The 23230-nt window shown below is 36.5% G+C and overlaps 1 protein-coding gene across 1 annotated transcript; it reads right to left on the bottom strand.

The window, feature by feature from the left end:
* Positions 1–416: 416 nt before the first annotated feature.
* Smp_016410 (putative ran-binding protein) lies at positions 417–21718 on the bottom strand (the record flags this gene model as incomplete). The annotated part of the gene is made up of 21 exons (XM_018797381.1): positions 417–485; positions 912–1292; positions 1444–1694; positions 2408–2681; positions 2936–4588; positions 4880–5190; positions 7143–7584; positions 7930–8262; positions 10649–11138; positions 12765–13097; positions 14297–14651; positions 17591–17716; positions 18852–19209; positions 20773–20859; positions 20894–21055; positions 21092–21154; positions 21188–21247; positions 21278–21321; positions 21355–21512; positions 21545–21612; positions 21647–21718. 21 exons carry the CDS (start codon positions 21716–21718, stop codon positions 417–419), a joined length of 6090 nt encoding a protein of 2029 aa, XP_018652428.1.
* Positions 21719–23230: the final 1512 nt, after the last annotated feature.

Below are 23230 nucleotides of genomic sequence, written 5' to 3'. Positions count from 1 at the left end.
CGAGGGGTAACAGGTGTAAGTAAAATGATTTATTGCGTTTTATTTGATTACACTATCATTTACAAGAGCTCGTGTTAATAATTCAATTTCGTGAGCAGTTATCAGCTGGACGATATACATTAGATTATGATATGTCATTTATTAACCAATACATACAGTTCAATTTTTTTGTCAGAAGCATGTTCATCACAAACCTGTGCAACTTTCAAAGACAAATGTAATTGAGTTGTACTTCGTAAATGAGTTAGCTACAAAAAAGGAGACCCATTTGTATGCTATTCATGCAACTATTACTCAGCTATTTCTCAATTAGTAAGCAATTCATTAAAAAGTATCATACTTAATCGATTTTAAACACAGAATATATTTCGAAGTATATTACACAACATAAATACCATTTTATTACCTCACTGAAATTATGAATCACTTAGCGCTGCTTGTGCTCGTGCGACTGCAGCTTTAAACTCTTCAGCATCTGTATCAAGCTAAACAATAACAACAAAGAAAGAAATAATAACTTTTCAGGTGAAGGACAATAAAGAAGTGATTCCACAAATGAAAATTTGCTGAAAGTATCATATAATAGTTATTTAAATGATTGAGACCATAAATTGATCTATGTTAGACCACCATTAAAAATCTGGAAGCATTGGATGGCCGTTTCGTCCTAGTATGGGACTCTCCAACAGTGCATATCCACGGTCTCGCGAACAAGATTCGAGACCGAAGGTCCTGGGTCCGAACCCTGTTTGCACTGCTGAGGAGTCCCATGCTAGGTTGAAACGGCCGTCCAGCGCTTCCATGTCTTCAATGGCGATCTAACATCGATCGATTCATGATCTCAATCAAGAACTTAATCTTCACAAATCCATACTGGTTATTTAAATATATTATATTTTTGTCACGCTCACTTTAAATCGAACAGCTAATGTTTCTAGGCTAGCTGAACCTTCACTGTAGTCTTCACCGACCCAACATAGACTATTACCGCCAGCCATATTACCCATCGGTTTCAACACTGGGAGTTCATGACTAATAGGATGATTTAAGCATAATTTTAGAACTTGATCACGACGCATTAAAATACGTGCACGTTTAATGTCAGTTAATTTATATTCCAATGGGACTATATCACGTGGTCCAAAGCGTGCAGCATCTGTAGGCATAGTACGAGGTTGTACAAGAACTTTAACTTCACCGACGCCACGTTCTTTCCAGGCTTTATCAACATAACGGTAGGCACGGCAACGTCGAAGGAAAATACAAAGCTCCTCTTCTTCTCCAGTCTTGACCTGGAATAATAAGAACATATAGAGATGTAAGCAATGAAAACTGCAGTATTTAATTCTGATTTTTTGAAATCTGAACAGAGCTACTGTTGTTAAAATGTGGAAGACAATCACATCGACAAACATGGATATACTATTGGAAAGGATGACATACCTCAACAAGTTTTGGCAATGGAACAATCGGTTCATAATGAGGATCATTTTCTGTATCCGATGAGTCTCCGTCTTCATGTTCAGTTACTGCCTTGACAGGTTTAGTAAATAGTTGTGCACCTGCATTACTCCATGTTGGAGCATTAGTTGGTGAACCCCATTTTGGTTGACTGTCTTTAGAGGCAGCATCACTCAACGTTGAAAAACTAATTAAACCCTTGACTTGTGGGATGTACATGGGAGACGATGAAGCTGACAAATAGGTGAAAACATCGTTACAATAAATAAATGTAAAGATATTGTAAGCAGCAAAACAGACTATATTATTCAAGCACACTGTATTGTTAATATTGTATACTTATTTACAGTTCTCATGATTTAGTGATATAACAAGAAAATAGTTGTCATATAAAAGATATCAGTGGTAGCTGTATGAGTAAAACCCTTGTCTTTTAACTAGTACAGTGCATTTTTGAGCCTCAGCTTTGACTGCTTTGATTTGGTCAACCACACCTAATAAAATCACTAGCCACCATACAAGCATTGTAGCTCACTTAAAGCTGAGTAAATAGATATTTAGTAAATAAGTTACAATATTAATAGAGAATATCAGAAAACGAAATTTCATTGACTGAATAGTACCCCTACAAATGATTTTAGTTTTGTATCTTATGCAACTACAACTAAGTTATTAGAAATAATCAGGATTTATTCCAGCATTATTAATATGCCGACCTATATCTGATCAACTTGGAGTTCGATTCAGCCCTATGGGTAATACACAGAAATTCAAGTCAGAATAAATTGACATTCTTCAATTGCATGAGACATGGAACTTTACATGTGTTTTTTTTATTACTCAAACACACAAAGTAGAACCGTTGACAAAATATAAGCTTACTGAATGTGTATTTCAGAAAAAGGAAACCGGTACTTTTGTTGTATTTGTAAAACAAACCGCTTACTTGTAACTACTTTTGTACACTGAACCTCGGTAGTTACGTTTTGCTGTTTGGAAGTTGGTGTGAGTTTAATGGTAGAATCACTATCTGAATATTCTGTAGCAGTAGTACAATTTTTTCTATTACTTTTTACAGCAGCTTCTAATAGTGCATCTTCTTCGGCCTCTTCTCGTGCTGTGAGATGCTCTGATTCACCAGTTATGTGACCATTTTCAAAACTGTAAAATTCATCAGGTAATTTAAGTCTACGAGCTCTAGATAATTGATCATCTGATACCTAGAAATAGAAGAATGAAAGATATAATGTAGCTCTGGAAGGAGAGGGAGAAGAAAGTTTTAATCTGCAAGTTGACTTAAATATATCTTAAGAAAATAACATGTGTGAACTATCAACACCTCACATCAGTACACTTTTCCTCAGAAACTATAAATATTTGAAGTAAAATACAAAACGATGAGATAAACTATTTCAGAACGTTATCTATATTTGTTAAACAGATTTATAGCAAGCATAATAAATACCGAACTAACCTTTAAAGGAAGTTCAACGACAACTACATCAGAGTCCGTATCATCACCATTTTGATCTAGATCTACTGTTTCTTTATTCGACAGCTTTATTTCGCTTGATTGAGAATTTTTGGCACGGTTCTCAGCTGTTTGAACAGCTTCTTCAAAAAGCGATCGAAATTCATCACTATGTTCAGTAAGCTTAAAACGAGCTGCAAATGTCTCACGTCTACCTCCACCAACCAAATCAGACGAGTCGGTTTCGGTTGTTTTGTTAGCTTCATCAGGCTGCTCAGAGTAATCGATAGCCCACCAACTCCAAGCACGACCACCTCCAGTATTCATAGGTTTTAAATGCATACCAGCTCCGATCACATGATTACAGCATACTTTCAAGACATGATCACGACGCATCACACAACGTATTACACCAGTTATTGTAGAACGAAGTAATTTTAAATCACCAACTCCACGTTCGTGCCAAGTGTTATTGTCCCAACGATAAAGTTTGGCGCGCTGACAAAATATAACGTCATCATTTTCTTCTCCAGTTACAACTTTAATCTTTTGTGGCATAACTTCAAGCACAGGTTTAAATGTCAACTTCGAATCATCTAGAAGTTCGACTTTATCGTCATCATTATCGTCGTTGTGATGACTACTACTAAGAGTAGGAGTTGAAAAATTAACTGTCGATGGATTATTCGTTTCATTCAGTTTAGATAATGCGTTACCAAAAGAAAAAGTGAATCCTGTACTGGGTGCAACTGTTTTTTTCTCGTTAGCTGACGCATTGGATACTAAAGGAGTAGAAAATGTAGGAATCGATGGTGCGCATACAGAAGAGTTTGTAGTGAATGGAGAAGTAAAAAGGAACGACTTTGTTACTGGTGTCTGAGATGATGATATAGGAGGAAATGCATTTGTAAGTTGCTTAGGAGAGGTGGCAACAAAACTGAATATAGGTTTATGTGCTATTGACGTTGTAACTGTTGCTGTGGCTATTGTAACAGAATCAGTAATATTAGCACTAGTAGTAGTCGTGAACTCTGGACCTTTTGTATTTCCAAATACAAAACCACCAGAATTTTGTAAAATGCCACCAAATAAAGATGTTGAAAGAGTAGCTTTAGAAGTAACAGTTGAATTTTCTCCTGAAGAGCCCGGTTTACCAGTGCAACATGCTGAGCACACAGTAATAGACGAGTCATGATACAGTAAACAAGTTGGACATTCCCATGAATCTAATTTAGGAGCAAACTTTGATAGATCTATATTCGATGACGGTTTGATTGATTGAACAGTGTTTTTCGATTCGTCTACTTTTAATGGCTTAGTATTAACATTCACAGTTGATTGAATACCTTCTGTCATAGGTCCTGATGATTTTACATCAATAGTAGTATCATTTTTTAATGATGGTTTATTACCAGTATCAGATATCAACTTTACGGATGTATTTACAATATTGGTTTCCGTTGTACATTCAGAGAAGATTCTACTGAAATTATTAAGTATTTCGGGTGATTTAAATTGAATCATAAACAATTCATCAATACCCTCTGTAGATTCTGAATAATCTTTAACTGCCCACATAGCCATTTTTTGATCTTTGGTTGAAAGAGTTAGCTTAATTGAAGGAGTAATAGAATGATTTGCGCATACTTTTTTCACCTAAAAACAAATGAAGAGGAAAACTAGAAATAAGCAATTAATGCATGGTGTTCAGTAAAACATATTTGGTAAAACAATGAGAATAACTATTTTCAAACTTTATATCTAGACAAACAATATTGATTGTGACATCTCAACTTGCTTAAAAAGGCTAATAGCAGGAGATTTGGTGTAAAAGTAATGTTACATGGACGATATAAAAAAGCTTTATCTAAACATACAACAATAAGATATTGAGTGAACAAAAACACAATAAATGAAACCTAAATTGCTAAGAATACACATACATACCTGATCACGTCTCATAACTAAGCGACATTTACCAGTTTTTGGATTTTTTAAAATTTTAGCATCACCAAGGCCACGAGTTTTCCAACTCTCACTTGACTTATCCCAATGGAATAAACGAGCACGTTCACAAAATAGACGTTGTTCATCTTCCTCTTCGCTTCTCAACTCAACAAGATCTGGAAGTGTTTCTAAGACGGGTGTAAAATCCACATCTGGTTCATAAACCTCAGGAGATTGTTCGGAATCTTTATCCTTTGATTTGGGTGACGAAATAACAGTATTGAGCTTTGGTTTTTCTTGGACAGATTTAGCTTTGGAAAAAAGTGAAATCATATGTAGAAAATATATAGTGCCTAATAATGAACTGATATATCCGGTACTCGAAAGCTTCATAATGGCTTCTTGACCATTTCTTAATCCCTCACAAATTTTTCTACACGTGAACCCCGAACGCTAAACACAAGGCGAGGATTATGAACAGAGGCTTTATTTTCGATGTTGATTTCTGTATTTCGAGGTTTGTGATTTGACGTCGACATTCTGGAAGTCTGACAAAACGCCTAATTTAGTGACCAAACAGGAAATTATCCGATCAAAATGTGATATATAATCTTCAGTTTTTTCCAGAAATTTAACACGAGCATAGCACTAATAATGGTAGTGTGACTAACTACTCACAAATTAGCCAATGGGCAAATCACCCATGAAATTGTAGGTTCGTGTTGTTTTAAACTTTTAATTTCATTCATTATGTAACAATCAAAGAAACCTATCTTTACAACTCAGTAGTAACTTAAATCCAAAGAGAATAGCAGGACGGGATTTTGACCATCGCTTAAAATTACTACAAACAAAGCTATTGATAGATTCAATAGATATAAAGACAAAAGGATTATCTTAAATCGAATTTATTATCAAGTTATGTTCCACCGTTAAATCTGTAAGAATATATCTAATCTAAGAATACGACACTTATGAAAGGTCGTTAAAGTTGTTTTAAAAGAAATAGAAGCTGTTTCACAACAACAATTATACCTAATGTTAGTTAACTAATTGTTAAGGAAATTTAGGGTCAAGCATTTTTGATTATGTCTATTTCCGAAAAGACTAGATTATACTCCTTCAATAACATCTTCAAACCCTAATCTTTCACATTAATGCTTATACTCTTACTACTTCTACCACTATGGGATTTGAATTGACAACTGCATTTCTGTGCTAATGTGTTATGGCAACTCGAACTGATGTACGTACGTACGAAGTTCTACGTTGTGATATTTATTCTGACATTTGTTAAGGAACAAGTAATCAATACATCAAAAACACTGCAGGGTCAATTTTAAAAATATTGTATAAAACTTATAAATATCGAATATAATCATAGTACGTTCGCGCACTATACAAATAATCTTCCACAACTGCCGACTTTAATACAATGAACAAGACTACTTCTTGACTATCTCTTGACGATGACCCCAGTATATAAGTTAAAAAAGAATTTAAGTTAATCGATTGTATATTATCAGTATGGGGATTTGTGAAGATTGTAGTATTTTCACAGTTGAAATCACGAGTTGATCTAAATTAGATCATCATTGGAAAACTAGAAGCATTGAATGGCTTTTTTGTCCTAGTATAGGAACAGTGAGCATCCACGATCTCGAACGTGAGGCTCGAACCCATGACCTTCAGCCTCGTTCACGAACGCCTGACCTCTAGACCAGAGTCAGCATTCAACGGTGTTGATGCCTAAATTCAATCATTGTATTATATATCAGTATTATATATTAGTTATGATGATTAGAATTTATGAATTGATTATTTGTCACTATACAGAAATCCTAGTCAGACTATACGGGGAGTTCATCAGCACAGCTTATCACATTGAATAATGCAATGTTAGGGAAATTCATCTTAATCGATAATGATTTCGTTTTACATAAATTGTATTGTACGTAAATTGTATATCCCTAACAATTCGAGGGTGTTACCCTATGGAAAATAAGCTACACTGTTTCTTTACGGTTATAACCGATCTGTAAAGGAATTCTTTTTGAAAAAAAGAACACTAAACTTTGTGACAAGTTTTCGAAAATCAATAGGCCGAAATTTTTTTTGATTCCAAACAAGATAATGTTCATAGGATTTTACTGTGTCAATTTTTTACCTGTATAAAGAATGATAGTACAGAAAAACATTCATTATTGGTAATAAAATCCTTAAGAGATAATCGAATAACTGAAAATATACATGCGAAAAATACCCGTATTATTTGACTGTATTAATACTTCTGAATGACTTGATAACTGACGCTGACTACACGGCGGTACAGGAGTTTGAACAAACGTTGTTAAGCGCGCATCGACAGCAGCACAAGCAGCAGCTGCCATACCCTCTGGAAGCCAATGACGAAGCTCACTAATAGCAAGTGAAAGTTCTCGAATCGGAGTTTCAAACACTTTAGCTCCTGTTGGTGCAGTAATATCAATTGAAGGCTTAGTTGAAACAGTCCGGTTACTTTTCTCAAATTCAATAAATTTATTAACAGCATCTGATAGTTGTTTGCTAGTCTCATTTAATTGTTTGGATAATTGTTCATTAAGCTCTCGACTACGTGTAAGTTCAGCTTTTGTCTCAGCTAACTGACACGACAGACCACTGACTAAAGTCTGCCAAACACTGATCAGATTAGTTAGACAAGAATCCTAAAATATAATAAAATGGAAAAATAAAAACAGAATCAAAATTTACAAACACTGTTATGTAATAGATAGCATACAGCCATTTTGAAGGCACATCAAACAATTCAATCAAAAAGTACAAACAAAAGGGGAAAATATCGTGTGTTCTTTTTTTACCATAATATTATTAATTATTTGATAGAAAATTAACAATATTACAACCAGTATATTACATAGAAATGTAAAAGATTTAACTATTCTGTGAACAGTGTAAATTAACAAGATCGTATCACATGGTAAACAAAGAAGATAGAGAGAAGATAGAGAAGGAAAAAGATACAAAGTATTTATTTGAAGAAATTCATCTACCTGACGATAAGCTGTTGTTGTTATTTGATTAGCAGATGGTACACCAGTAGCATTTTGTAGTGATTTGCAAAATTCCGTTAATGAACAAGAAAGAGTTGAGTTAAAATTATGCTTAGGATTTTCTGATGTTACATAAATTGAACGAATAGGAGTGTTAACCGATGAAGGTGATATGGAAATTTGTGAAGTACTCTTAATTTGATTGATACTATTCATCGCATTCAATTGTAAATATTCTGTATCCTTGTTGTTGGTTGTAACAGAACATGAATTAGGATGTAGATTGTTCATTTGAACTATAGATGAAACTGTAGTTGGCATCTCTTTTGCATCCTACAATGCAGTAAAAAGAAGTTCTTAATATAATCTCCTAAATAATGACACTAGAAACAATCAAAAATAGAACGTGATAACATTTCTATGTATGATATATTACATGAAAAGCCTAGAGACGTGTAGGGATAACCAGCCTCCAAATGCCCTGGTACGGTCGAGAGTGGGGAGAGTCCGCTCTTCCTCTCCAAATGCTCTCACATGACCACACGTATATAACCTCTGCCAAGGAAGTCCTACTCACTGCCTTGTCGTGCCGGGGGTGTTGTTTACGAAATTGAGAGGATGAAAAGCGAATGTCCGGCGCTTTAACCGGTTTGGTGGACATGGAAAGTCCACATAGGGGAGTTGGAAAACCCTGTGTCCAAACCAATGGTGCACATGGGCTCCAGTATCCTGAGGGAACAAATGGCGTATGAACCAATTGTTGGTCACCGGCTACCATGGGACTGCATCTCCTCACGATGCTCCGCTGCCTTGAGGATCAGACCTTTAGGTCAAGGGCTCGGGGTGTGGCCCCCTAAGAAAACCACCTGCTTCGGTTTTGTGCGGCGCATATGTATCTGGTGATTCCTTGTACCAACATTTATGTTTAAATAAACAATTAATGATAACCAGTCTTTTTTAAATGTTCAACAAAAGTGTGATATCTAGCATTTTTGAGCGTTTCTCCGTTCATTTTGTGTATCAGTCCTGCATTTGAAAGTATGATTTTCACTGAAGGCATAATTTTAACCATCTAAAGGTATCTACGTGTCTTCTGTGAATGCACCAGTGTAGTGCAATCCAACTTGCTTGATGAAAGTTAGAGTTTGTAATAAAATGTCCAGCGAAAATTAAGCACTTAGATGCAAACATTTACTCACTAAGTGAACGGGAAAATACAGGATATTGCATATATTATACATTGAGAGGGAGATGTGCTACAAATTCACGGGCACGTGTCTTACATCCTATATATATATATATATATATATATATATATATATATGGAGAGAGAGAGAATTCTTCTCTGATAACTTGTCGTAACAAGTTGAATACACTTATTGCCAAACTATCAAATAAATAGAAAATAATAACAACTCTCAACCACTAGTACATAACAATATTGAACTTTATCTATTATTGTCTGACTAGTCATAGAGTAACACTTCCATTCATGCTTTAATTCTAGCTCAAAATCTTGTATACTGTTGTGAAAGAATAAAAATATGGTCTAGTTTCAGATTAGTATGAATTTTGTCCAGCATGACACACACGTATGAATTCTCGTTCAATCTGACGTTATTTCAAGTTAATATTCTTGTATCGATTAGGTGAAAATTTCGTTCAATATGACGTGTGAACTTTTGGAACTATTTTTCGCATTGTTATCTAATGTTTTATTGCTTTATTAGTGGACGACAATGTTGTTAGATTTCTATATTCCTCCTGTTGTATGCTTTTAATGGATCGATTGAATGTCACTATACTTTTTACAATCCCTTAGTTATCGCTAATTAATGATTTCTTACTTGGTGGGATGTGTGCTCATTCATTTGAAGTATATTATTGGTATGCGTTTTGAGTCATGGATTGAAATGAGTAAAATAGAGAACTAATCTGCTTTCTGTCTGCGTCTTCTGACTGGCTACTGGGTTCGGAGTAGCTCAAGGACCAATAAACGTTAAGATCTTAGGCGTTGTTAATTGGTTGATTAGGACATCAGTCTTCACACAGGTGAACTAATCGTTAAACGGGATCCTGATTGGGCAATATAACAAGTGATATCGATTAGAATTTCAAGTCATAACACGTTCAATGGTAAATATTCAATGCATTGATTAAGGTAAACTATATTCTGTGTTTTTTTGCAGTAATTTTATGTGTTTCTCCCTATATTTAACCATAGTACGTGTGTGAGAACCAGTATATAAATGAGTATATTTTAGTTTTGGGAATGTGATTTTAGGAAGTTAGTGAATCTTTACTTTCATGTCTTTCGTATTTTTACTTTTCTTTGCGGAAATTCTAACAGTTATGATCTTCAAGTATACACTCTTTATCTTCCCTTAAACCTTGAGATTAAAATTGCTTCATAACTTTCTTCCTTCCTATACTATATCCTTATATACAACCTATCTTTTATATACTACCACCATTAAATTAACTATTTCTATGAATCCGGTGTTGATCTTTTTGTGCTAACGAGGTATGGCAACTTGGACCGATGCATAAATGTGCCTGGTCCTACGTTGTAGCTGGCTGACTGACTGACTCAAGTAGGACAGAGGATACAATACATACAGAATTATGTACATTTAGAAGATACAAGAGCTGTAGAATATGATAAAAATTTGTATGTTGAAATGAATATTGTTCATCGTACATATGTTTATTAACTTACTGAACTATTGAGAACTGACGAAATAGAATTATAAGCATTAGATTCATTTACTGGATAGGTATTTCGTGACACCTGCACAGAATTTTGATTCGATTGTAGACTTTCAACTTGTCGACTATGAATAATTCTTGGAGATTCTGTATTTGTAAGACTAGTAAATTCATTTGATTTTGACAATTGAACAAGAATTTTATTCAGACGTGAATAAGCTGCCGCATCACAAATCGACGAATTATGATCACTTAAACGATTAAGTAATTTCACAAGCTTCTTATCATTATTGCTTACTTCATGACCTGTCTGAAAATGATCTTCAATAGCATTTAAGCACCAGAGCCAACCTCGTTTACACCATTCAATGCATAAAGAGATGTCGTTTGAATCATTTGAAACACCACACCAACTGTTATAATTTGACGGTATTAAAAACAGGATATGAGAACCAGCATATTCTGTTTTATTGCACTGCATACTTCGATTCACCATAGGACTGATATGAAAATTAAGTGATTAAGATTTTGATTTAAAAAAAAGAAATAGGATTCATATCAGTAACATACAACAGGAAACAATAAAAAATAGACTCTGAATGCGTGTACAAAGCACTGGCTGTACTACATTCGACTGTAAAATAATTATAAGCAAACATTAACAGTGTATTTTGATTGTGATGATGATGATGTCTGATGGAAAAATCAGATAATGCTATAAGAAATAAAAATAACCATTGAAATATAGAAGTTTAGTAATTATTTGAAGACATTCGTCTGAGTAACTAGCTGTTATATTCTTATTTATTTTATTTATTTAAACACATAAATATTGATACAAGGAAACACCAGATATATATGCGCCGCACAAATCTCATTCGATTTGTGTGAGGGCTGTGATACTGCCAAGGTGCCCAAACTGAAGCAGGTGGTTTTTTTAGGGGGCCACACCCGGAGCCTTCGACCTAAACGTCTGATAGACAAGGCAATGGAGCATCGTGAGGAGATGCAGTCCCATGGTAGCTGGTGACCAACGATTGATTAATACGCCATTTGTTCCCTCAGGATACTGGAGCCCATGTGCACCATTGGTTTGGAATCAGGGTTTTCTGACTCCCCTGCCCCCAAATGCCCTGGTACGGTCGAGAGTGGGGAGAGTCCGCTCTTCCTCTCGAAATGCTCTCACATGGCCAAGCGAATATATAGCCTCTGCCAGGGAAGTCCTACTCACTGCCCTCTCGAGGCGAAGTCTTGTTTACGAAATTGAGAGAACGAAAAGCGAATGTCCGGCGCTTTAACCGGGTTGGTGGATATGAAGGAGAGTTGAAGGGGAGTTGGAAAACCCTGATTCCACACCAAAGGTGCACATGGGCTCCAGTATCCTGAAGGAACAAATGGCGTACGAATCAATCGTTGATCACCGGCTACCATGGGACTGCATCTCCTCACTATGCTCCACTGCCTTGTGGACTAGACCTTCAGGTCAAAGGCTCGGGGTGTGGTCCCCTAAGAAAACCACCTGCCTCAGTCTGGGCACTTGGGCAGTATCACAGCCCTCACAAATCAAACGAGATTTGTGAGGCACATATTTGTCTGGTGCTTCCTTGTACCAATATTTATGTGTTTAAATAAATTAAATAAATTTCTAACTCCCCTAGGTGGACTCGCCGTGTTATATTCCCTTGAAATGGTTATAACTATCAAATAAAATGATAGTCAAGAAATGAGTATACAAGCGGTAGCAAATGTAGTCCGTTTTTAGAAATACAAGTCACAATAGCCAATTTCATTTCCCTACATTCACACCGCTATTAAATGTTGAAATACTAAATTCAGCAAATGAGAGAGTTTAGGTGGAACTGTAATGAAGAGCTAGTTTACAAACACAACCCAAGGTATGGTTATTTGTTAAATTGTGACCATAGACTAATCAAATTAAGGAAAGGGGGCAAGTGGAGTTTATTTTTGGAAATTTGGAATTTTACAATGGTAAAGATTAAACAATAATGTTTCAAAAGATGTCTTATTATTGAGGAATGTAGAGATTATTTTGAGAAGTACTAAAAACCGGAATAAATAAATGTCACAATTATCCTGTTAATAATATTTGTAGGAAAAAAGCTTACCTAAAACAACGATTTGTGCCAAATTTTGTATAACCCGAACAAAAAGAAGCATTGTGTGACTGAATAACTGGGGTACTTTGTTCAGCTGAAAAACCTAAGATATGATTCTTTAAAGCAAATAACCAGTAGTGTAAAGGCCATGGTTCGAAAGTTTCCAGTCGATTGGATGAACAATAGTTCATTAATTTAGTGAGACCTTGAGCAATTCGAAACAAAAATGATGGACTCATAATACCACCTTCATAATTTAGACAGCGAGTAGGATGGAATATAAGTCGTAGTTGATTCAGACCACACTGAAAGAATGCACGATTTTCGTCCTCCAACTTATTTCTGTAGAAACAAAACACACAATTGCAATTTTACACAGGAATAGTAAGAACGGATAATGTTTAGAAATCAAATGTATACCATAAATCCTTGAGATAGGAAACTAAAAGTGAGCCAAGAACCGAACCCGAGAGTCAGGTTCTAGTTTCACTGGATCGTCAGTAACCCGCTAAACTTGTACCTTTCGATACTGATAAAAAGACTTAACCATGTTTATTCTTGCGTTCAATAATTGTCACATATGAGGTTTCGTGAGTTATCAGTCGGTTATATCGTATCAGAGTGTAATATTTATTGAAAACATTGTTCGTCATGTAAACAACTCAATTTATTCTATTTACTTATCTAAACATAAACATTAGTACAGAAAACGTACTAAAATATATACGCCCCATACAAAGTAGGTATCAGTAAATTTGTGAAGGCTGGGATACGGTCCGGGTGCCCAAACTGAAGCAGATAGTTTTCTCAGAGGGTCACTCTCCAAACCTTTAACCTAGAAGTCTAATCCACAAGACAGCGGAGCAGTCTTTGGAGGCTGGGAACAAAGAATAGGTTCATACTCCATCTATTCCCTCAGAAACTTGGAGTCTATGCTTATCACTGGTTTGTAATTAAGGTTTTCCAACTCCCCTAGGTGGACCCTCCGTAACCACTAACCCCGTTTAAGCACTGAACATTCGCTTTTTGTCCTCTCAATTTCGTAAACACCCGCACCATGAATAAGCAGAGTAGGACTTCCCTAACAGTATCTATAAACGTGTGGCCATATGAGAGCATTTCGAGAGAGAAAATTTATTACTCAGTTCATAGAGCGGTATTTCATTGGTCAAGGCCCTCAACCCTCAGTCACTAAGTACTGGGTTCGAATCCCGCCCCAACAACATAACAGTTTAGGCAAGCGGATTATATTATTAGCTCCCGCCACATTTTGAAAGTGACTCGAAACTAAGTACACGACTCTGTGCCAGGCGAGTGAATCTAAATTTTAAAAAAGTGAAGCTGAAGCTACTTGGTTTACAACTTTTGATTCTAATTGAACTCTAAAACTTAACACAAATTTTCGTACCAATTCAGTATACTTTTAGATACAAATATATATAATCTAACATAAAGGTATCGGCATTAGGAAATATTTTTTCAAGAGTTGTATTGAACAGAACATAAAGTGTATTATACTATTGAAATAAAGCCAAACATACTGTGAACTAAATTCTAATGTATTCTTGGTAAGTAGTGACCACCATGAACGTTGTGCAGAAGTGGCAAGTTGAACAGTAGGTATTAAACACAAAGGTAGGAAGAGAAAATCAAGTCCGACACCGGAAATGGTTGATTTAAATGCTAACTGTGAACTAAGAGATTGTGCATAAGTTGAATTTGTTTTAGAAAGACTTCGTGTAGAAATATAAAGAAAACAGGTGATTAGAAAACAAATTACGTCGATTTGACAAAGTTGATCAACATTTGCGTTTGAATTAGATTTAAGCTCAGTAGGTAATCCAAAAACAGGTGATGGATAAGAAAATTCCAACTTAGGAAATAGTTTTTTGACCGCTGTAAAGAATTAGATAAGTTATTTTTATTAAAAAAATTTAGTAAGGAATGAATTGATTATATATATATATATACCTTTGGTTATAAGCTTTCAGTTGACTCACTAACTGCTGTTGAGTTTTGCTATTCTTAGTTTATTGGCAATTTACTATTCGCATTCTCCCTTAACCAAAGCCACTTTTAGCTTGATCATATATAACTGTTATGTTTTATTCTGTGTTTTGATGTGTTTGGGTATGTCTGTATATAAACTACGTATGCTTGAAATGTAATATACGCATAGCGAAGGTTAATTACTGTTTCAGACTCAACGGACAGAGCAGGGAGATAAGCTACCGAATCGAAGACCAATACAAAACCAGCCGTTGACATATCGTTGAAACGAATTTTAATTGATGCTTTTGTCACGTGACAGGACTATTAAGTCATAACTTACTCCATTACGCCTATTATTTCTTGTAGGGAAGCATAGACCGACCGCCAGCATTCTTCATATAGCTCTTTCCTGAGCAATCCTTTTTCAGTTTTTTCTAGTTGTTATTAATCTTTTTGATACCTGCTTTCGATTACCGACGCCGCGTGCTCCTTGTTCTTCCTCTTTTCCGTTCCCTTTCAGGATTCCAAGTGAGGACTCGCCTTTTGAGGCAGTTTGATGGTTTCCATAATGTGTGTCCTACCCACCTCCAGCTGCTTCTTGTAATTTTTTCTTCATCTGGAAGCTAGTTTGTTCTCTTTCTGGTGCTAATGGTAACCGGCCAACGGACATTGAGCATCTTGAGTAAACAATTGTTTCTTCTTCGAGTATATCTTGCAAGGCTTGGAACTTGTTGTTGAGAGTTATCTTGAATTCGTTGGGTTTGTCAGTACTTCGAAGGACGTCTGTGTTGGACATTTGTAATGCTGTTTGTCCAGTTGTCCAGGGCTTCTTTAGCTTCAGTTTTATCTTGGCAACCATCAAGTGGTGATTTGAAGCTATATCAGCCCTTCTCCTAGTTTTCACGTCTTCAATCAACCTTGTGGTTTATTCAGTGATGCAAATATGATTGATCTGGTTCTGTGTAGTGTGAGTCGGTGAGACCCATGTAGTTTTGTGCATGTGTCTGTGGGGGAATATAGTGCCACCTATAACCGATTTGTTGAATGCACATAGGTTTGCAAATCTCTCCCCATTTTCATTTCTCTCTCCTAGTCAGTGTCGTCCCAAGATATATTCATACTCGTTGTTGTCCATCCCGACTTTGGCATTTAGATCTCCCATCAGTATGGTGAGATCCTATGATTGATTGCAGCCTCCAGTCGTCGTCGCTATCATTGGTGGGTGCATAACATTGGATAACATTCATTGTGCTCCCCTTCTTTGTTTTAATGATGTTAGATGATTCTCGATCCGTGAGATTTCCATCCTACAAGTGCTTTACGTGCTTCTTTGGACAGCATCAGAGCAACTCCCTGAATGTGCGGAGCATTTTCTTCTTTGTGACCAGAGTACAGCAGTATCTCTCCCGAATCTAACCTGTTCTATCTAGCTTGGGTTCAATGGGTTTCACTAGTCTTGAGCACAGCTAAGTTGTGTTTCCTCATTTCCGTAGCTATCTGATTGGTCCTCTCGGTCTCCCACATTGTCCAAGCATTCCATGTACCCATATTATTTTTGCTCTGGTTGTTAAGTTATAACTGTACTAATTCAAGTTACCACTATTTACAGAAGCATAACAAGGGGACGTTAACAAAAACAGCAACATAAAAATAATAATACTGACAGTGATACATTGGACATTTAAAATACCATTTAATATGACTGAAATCATATTGATTATTTATATACTATTTAAATAAGTGTGCATTTGGGTAATTATAGTCAATTTCCATAAATCCAAATGATTATCCTTTAAATGTGCTAAAAATCAATAGGCTTGGAATCTGAATAATGACGTGAAATTGAAAATGAATAGATGTTGCTCCATAAGTGGCATGGATATATTCAAATGATTGTAAGAACAAGTGATTAGTAAATGATTACTGATACAAAAAAGATGCATTATCACTTAGTGGTGAATAAATTAAATTAGATTTATTTACCAAGTATGGATATTCATGTAATCATCTATGAACTAAACTTTTTTCAAGTCTAACAGCTGGTGAAACTACTCAGTTGCCCAAAATGATATGGTGAGGTAGGGTAAAGACTTACGATTCAATGGTTGAACGCTGGATACTTCAACCACAGATAGAACGTTCAAACCTAAATATCTACGCTGTCGAATGGCGCGGTAATGGTTACAGCATCCGACCTTTAACCATAAAGTTGAACTTCAAAACCGCACTCTACCTGCTCCGGTTTGAACAATCATGGAGTAGCATAAGCACCTACAAAAAGTGTACCTCAAAGTTGAGTATATAAAACTGTTATTTCCAAACGAGTTAGAAGAGTGAACACTACGTAACATCTCACATCACATTCCCGAAATAGTGGATTAGTAAGTGATTTAGACACCAAAATCAACAGTCGAACGCCTTAGGTGACGTGGGCTAAAATATCGTAAAGCAGCTGCAATTAAACTGTAAATCCATATGAAGACAAGATACGTTACTGCACACACGTATCTTTTCTGGACAGTTTTTGCGTTTACAGAATAACTTGTGACCGCATATTACGTCCGGTTCTACGCTGTCTACGTTGACTATTCAGATTACCATCGAAAACATTTCTGTAGGCGGTTGAGTAACAGATTCAAATTCCACAGCTTCTAGAGGTACAGAAAACTGAAAGAATATTACAGTTCACTTCGCGTCTAAAATGATCGATCACATTTCATAACACTGATAGAAAACTTTTGGTTAACTTTCAAGTATTCGGTAGTTTTACTAGTAGTAAACACTAAAATAACATATCTGAATAGTTTAATTAAAACTTATGAGTTAATAGAAAATGAACTTACATTTAAGCAGAAATTCCAGTCTAGGCAAGCTGAGAGTAAAATCCTCGTCACTTACATTCAAGAATGATAACTGTTGAGCACAAATCCACATTATAAGATTTAAACAATCGGGAGATGTTAAGTATTCTGAAGACAGGAAAAATTCTGGATAAAAATTCAACAAATCACTTCAATAAAAACGATTTCTAAAAAGTTAATCAAAGTTACACGAGAATCATATACATAATAACAGACAATAATTGTATTGAAAATTAGAGCAGTCCATAGTGGAATGGATAAAAAAATATTATTTATTTGGAAAGCCCTGTTCCGAGTTGTACAACATCCGATCATATGTATGGGTATACAACACCTTAGACAAACACCTGAAAGGGGATTCATACATGCATATTACTGGTGTCACTTAGATGACAAATTTGGCGGCTGAATATACACCCTTAAACTTTTGGATTGGACAGTTGTCGACGAAGAGATAAATTAACATCAAAAATTGAATTTATCACTATTATAACCATTATTATTATACGAGCCTTTTTCCATCGCATATGCTACCCAGGCACGAAATTCTAATAAATAGCTTTTTGCTGTACAAACTAAAAAGTAATCAACATAAAAAGTTCCCGTCATTAGTATATTAAAATTGCTTCTTACTTATTTCTACTACAACTGGAAGAACGAGGCTGTTAGGTTATTAATTACGAAGAAGACACAATCTAACTAACATATAAGCATCTTAGGAAAAGCTAGGGGAGACCGAACCAAGGTTTGTTATTAATGTATATCAACTGCCACGTTCTACGTTGCATGTGATTGACATTGACTACTACTTTGAGCCATGTTGATAAATGTAGACTACCTGGCTAGAGTCTGCGCAACTACTGTGACCAATGGTTGGAGACGATGAGTGATATGTGTAGATGTATTCATTTCGCTTACCCTACAACCCTGAGTTTCAAAATTATTTCTCGAATCGTTTTCTGAATAATCTTTTTTATCACTGATACTGCTTATGCTTCTATGAGATTCGTCTCGTTCATCTCTCTGACCTGATTTATTGTGGCCGATACATATTTGTGCTAGGTCGTTACGTTGCCAATGGCATTGATATTGGAAAGAGTATTGACGAAATAAACTAAAATGAAGGTTATATGAACTGCATATTTATTCTGGATCATGAGAGTGGGAAACAAAATTTGGTCAGATAAGACAATAATTAGTTGAATGCGGTCGTCTATTAAAATGTTAGACCTGTGAAGCTTACCGTCAAGGGAACCATGCATTTCAAAGGTTTTAGATGTTTTCTGGCCAACTGTATCAAAACGATATGTATCCAATGGAAAGTTTTCAGACATAACCCCATCAGTTAAACTAATTAGCTCCTTCCACGTTAAAGAATTCAAGCTGATCGCATTCTCCTTAGTGGGTTTCGTTTTATCAAGTGAGGCTGAAAATAAGTGAACCAGGTAAGTAGCCTGAGCACAAATTGAGGAACACTCTCGGCGAAGATGATGTCGAAGTGAAGCAGAGATATTGGAAGATCCAGGGGTAACATCGGGATGTCGAGCATTACTTACACGTTGATAAAAGTGGAATGCGAGGAAGTGTGGAAAATCTGTGGACTAAGCAGTGAAATAATAAGTAAAAAAATTAAGGTTTGAAAGAAATTATTCATCATTAAGCATAATATCCTTCACACTACAATTACTGATTTATGCGACAGTGGGATCTTACGAAGCACCTGCACTTAAAATCAACTCGGTGAAACAATTTCTTTCATTACAATCTTAATTGACACATTATCGTGGAGCGTTCTGTTTAAGGCACTTGCTAGTAAAACCGCCTGAAACTCCTTTAAGTAGCCATAACCTGTACTGGTTTGACCTCTTTAGTAGAAAGCACGCATTATGAGCTCCTGTCGTAACGTCAGGTATTTGCAAATTCTTTTAACCCTAACAATGAAACACGAAAGCAAGTGGTGTAGGTAGTAACTAAACTGATAATTATTTATTTATTTAAACACATATTGATACAAAAGGACACCAGATACATATGAGCCACAATAGGATTGTCAGTACAAGTCATCATTTCATTTATTTGTGTGAGGGCTATGATACTGCCCGGGTGCCCAAACCGAAGCAGGTGGTTTTCTTAGGCGGTCACACCCCGAGCTCTTGACCTAAAGGTCTGATCCACAAGAACGTGGAGCATCGTGAGGAGATGCAGTCACATGGTAGCCGGTGACCAACAATGGGTTCATACTCCATTTGTTCCCTCAGGATACTGGAGCCCACGTGCACCATTGGTTTGGAATCAGGGTTTTCCAACTCCCCCAGGTAGATGCGCCGTGTCCACCAACCAGGATAAAGCGCCGGACATTCGCTTTTCGTCCTCTCACTTTCGTGAACAACACCCCCGCTACGAGAAGGCAGTGAGTAGGACTTCCCTGACAGGGGCTCTATACGCGTGGCCAAGTGAGAGCATTTCGGGAGGGAGAGCGAACCCTCCCCACTCTCGGCTGTACCAGGGCATTTGGGGTTTTTAGTTCCAAACTAATAAATACACTTTTAAATCATATTTACAAGAGAAGTCAAACACTTTAACCCTATTTCGCAGTTCTACTGTACGCCAAAGGCTAAAGTGGCGTTGGCTGTGTATTATGATAATTCATCGTCTTATATTTCTCTCATTTGCAACTGACTATCTAGAGATCTACGCAAAAACAATTAAGAGACTTTGACTAAGTTGTTCATATCTAGAGAAACTTTTCCTTGAATCGAATAATGAATTAGGGAAGTAAACTATCCAAGCATGCAGTACCAGCATCTGTTTATAAGAAATAGAAATGAACCCGGGAGGCATTGTGTTATCTGAACTCAATGGCTTGTAACTCCCTACTACTGAGGACTGAATAAGACTACTATAAGATACCTGATATTTGGTAAAATGAAGACACAGTTTTAATGAACTACTCAGTAGGTTGCGTAATAAAACTAACCTCAGTACATTCATTCATGAAACGCCGTTGAGCATAAACACCACCATAGAAATTAAGCCAAATGACAGCGAACTCATTAAGGGTTTTGAACCTTTAGACTGTAACTTTCTAAGTTCAACTAGAAAACGCTTCCCAGCTGTAGGAGTAACTGATGCCTATCAGACAAACAGAGGGTTTGTGATGTCACACGAATCAACTCCATCAAACAAACTGTAGGAACCAAATACAACGACTCCAAAGGTAGATCTGCTTTAGGGATAGGAAGTTTTGCAGGCTAAACGTGACTTATAACTAAGGAGGGCACTTACTTCTAGAAGACTCAGGCAGTTATGAAACCAGCTAGCAATACCGAAATGCCGTCCAGCGTTGATGCAATTCAAACAGCGTGAAAATCCATCTACGACGGATCCTGACTTGTAAAGCAAGTTTACAAGTCGAATACAGACTTCGGAATCACTCTCATCTTTTTGCTGAAAGGAAATGATAAAATGACGTATATAGCATACCAACTGAGATTCCAACAGTTTTAACAATTCTGGGACCTTGTCGCCACGAGTCAAGACCTTTTCCTAGGGACATAAGATTACTGTAATGACAAATACTTTTAACAGAAATGTTATTTTCTCGGAAGGAAACATGTCTTGTGCTACACCGGACCAGAACTAAACAATGATAAACTACAAAGAAAGTACCTCAACTTCCGAAATATCTCGTGACTCCTGGGCCAGGAAACAAGCTTAAAACTAATGAGCAGAACTGAGACACATACCATGCAGTGTAGTGCTTTTATCGAGATTGGTCAGTCTCCGAAGGGACTTATAGGTCCCTAAGGCTCCTGATAAATCGTCCATATCCTCCTGTATTTTCGCCAAAAGAGTGTATGCAGGTACAGAATCAGGCCTAAACTCCAAGTAGCCTTCAACGTAACTACAGAAATAGGTGACAACAAATCAACTGACCTCTTAGCTGTTGCGAATTCACTGACGCCATGGTAAAGTTTTGCAATCTCAAGAGCTTTCGATTTTCTCTAAACATACATAAAAGTCGAAAATTATAGTCACCTCGTTTATATTGCAACATTTAGCAAGAAGATGATAAACATGTTTATCAACTTGCTCCTTATTGCCCAACATGCCCAGATTTTTTGAATACGAAGTGTCCTTTACTATGCAAATAAACAAACACTGTGGAGAGAGGAAAAAATTAGTTAAGAAGATCATATTTAACCCTACTGAAACTGTCTTAAGAAAATGGAACTTTGCCCTGTAAAACATAGACGACACGATGGCGATCTTTTCAAGAAGTATAACATTCAAAACATCCCTGAGGAAATACTTAGTTAGGCTGGGTTTCACGACGAACATTAAGGAAATAGATAGAAACTAAAGGTACAACATGGCATCACTTACAAAATGAGTTCGTGAAATAATCTTAAGTTTGTCCACATCCCAACTATGCACAACTGTAGGAAGAGAAATAATCAATCCGTTATCCTTATCGAACATTCGAAGGATCCGAAAACTTTCCAGCAAGAGACGGTAGTTTGTAAGCCATCCTCTCGATTTTATGACATTTCCGAATTCCAGTTATTTACAACATTGTGGGTGGGGCAGTCTTAAAACAGGGATTGATGCAGGCCCTCCCATGTTTAGATCTACAAGATACCTAAAGCTGTTTACATCATTTAGCACGCACTTCAGATAGGATTATGAAGTTATCTTAACCGGATATCGTACGACATACCACACAAAGCTTCGAACCATGGACAGATTCAACCACAGTACAGACCAACTCGATCGGTAAAGGCCTCACAGAAACTGCTGACAGGTCAGACAATAGAAAACGGAGCAGCTCATCATAATAAGACATCAGATCATTTCATGGCAGTTCGAACAGTTATGCTGGTATTACTGGACGTTTGGTGCCAAATCAGCAAGTTCTAAACAATCTGCCCACACGTTGAGACAATTGTAAGGTGTACCTAAGCAATCCCTTGGTGTGTTGGAGGGTGGAACTCGGGCATTATCTTTCTGGAGGAAACAGGTGTGGCGCTTTATGTCACAACTCAGAATGGAGCATAATGACGCATCCGTAATTACTCTTCAATCCTCCAGTAGAATAAAATTCGCGATATTCGGACAAAAGATGTTGACACGGATTTTGGAGTTTAAGTGACAACAACCTACAAGGAATGATGACAATTACTTTCATTTAGTCAAAACATACCGCGATATTGCGGTAGCTTAGGAGGATATTCCCGATACAGATACTACTATGTCATCCATATCCTTCTAATTTATGCGGATGCCACTAGGTTTGAAAAATGTTACACTAAAATTTCTATGGTACGTGAACAGTTTCTTACAAATCATGCCTTTCAAGCAAATATGCATTGGAGATTTATTAATTATTGGTACCTAGTTAGTATGACGTGAAGATCATTTGAGATTGTGATTCAGCAAACGTATACCTGAGCCAACATTGGTGTTACTCAGACATACGATAGACCTAGACGAGACCAAACTAATTAGAAAAGACACGCATCTTCCGCTAAATTCTTGAAAAGAACTTAGCATTTTTTCAGGGCTTAAGTAATTTCTTTCCGTCGATGAATGCCAAGCTATAAATAACACATGCAACCCTTG

This window comes from Schistosoma mansoni, chromosome 4 (genome assembly GCF_000237925.1).
Source record: "Schistosoma mansoni strain Puerto Rico chromosome 4, complete genome".
Taxonomy (NCBI): Eukaryota; Metazoa; Platyhelminthes; class Trematoda; order Strigeidida; family Schistosomatidae; genus Schistosoma; species Schistosoma mansoni.
The sequence above is the reverse complement of the archived record's forward strand: the minus strand, read 5'-3'. Positions and strand labels throughout refer to the sequence as shown.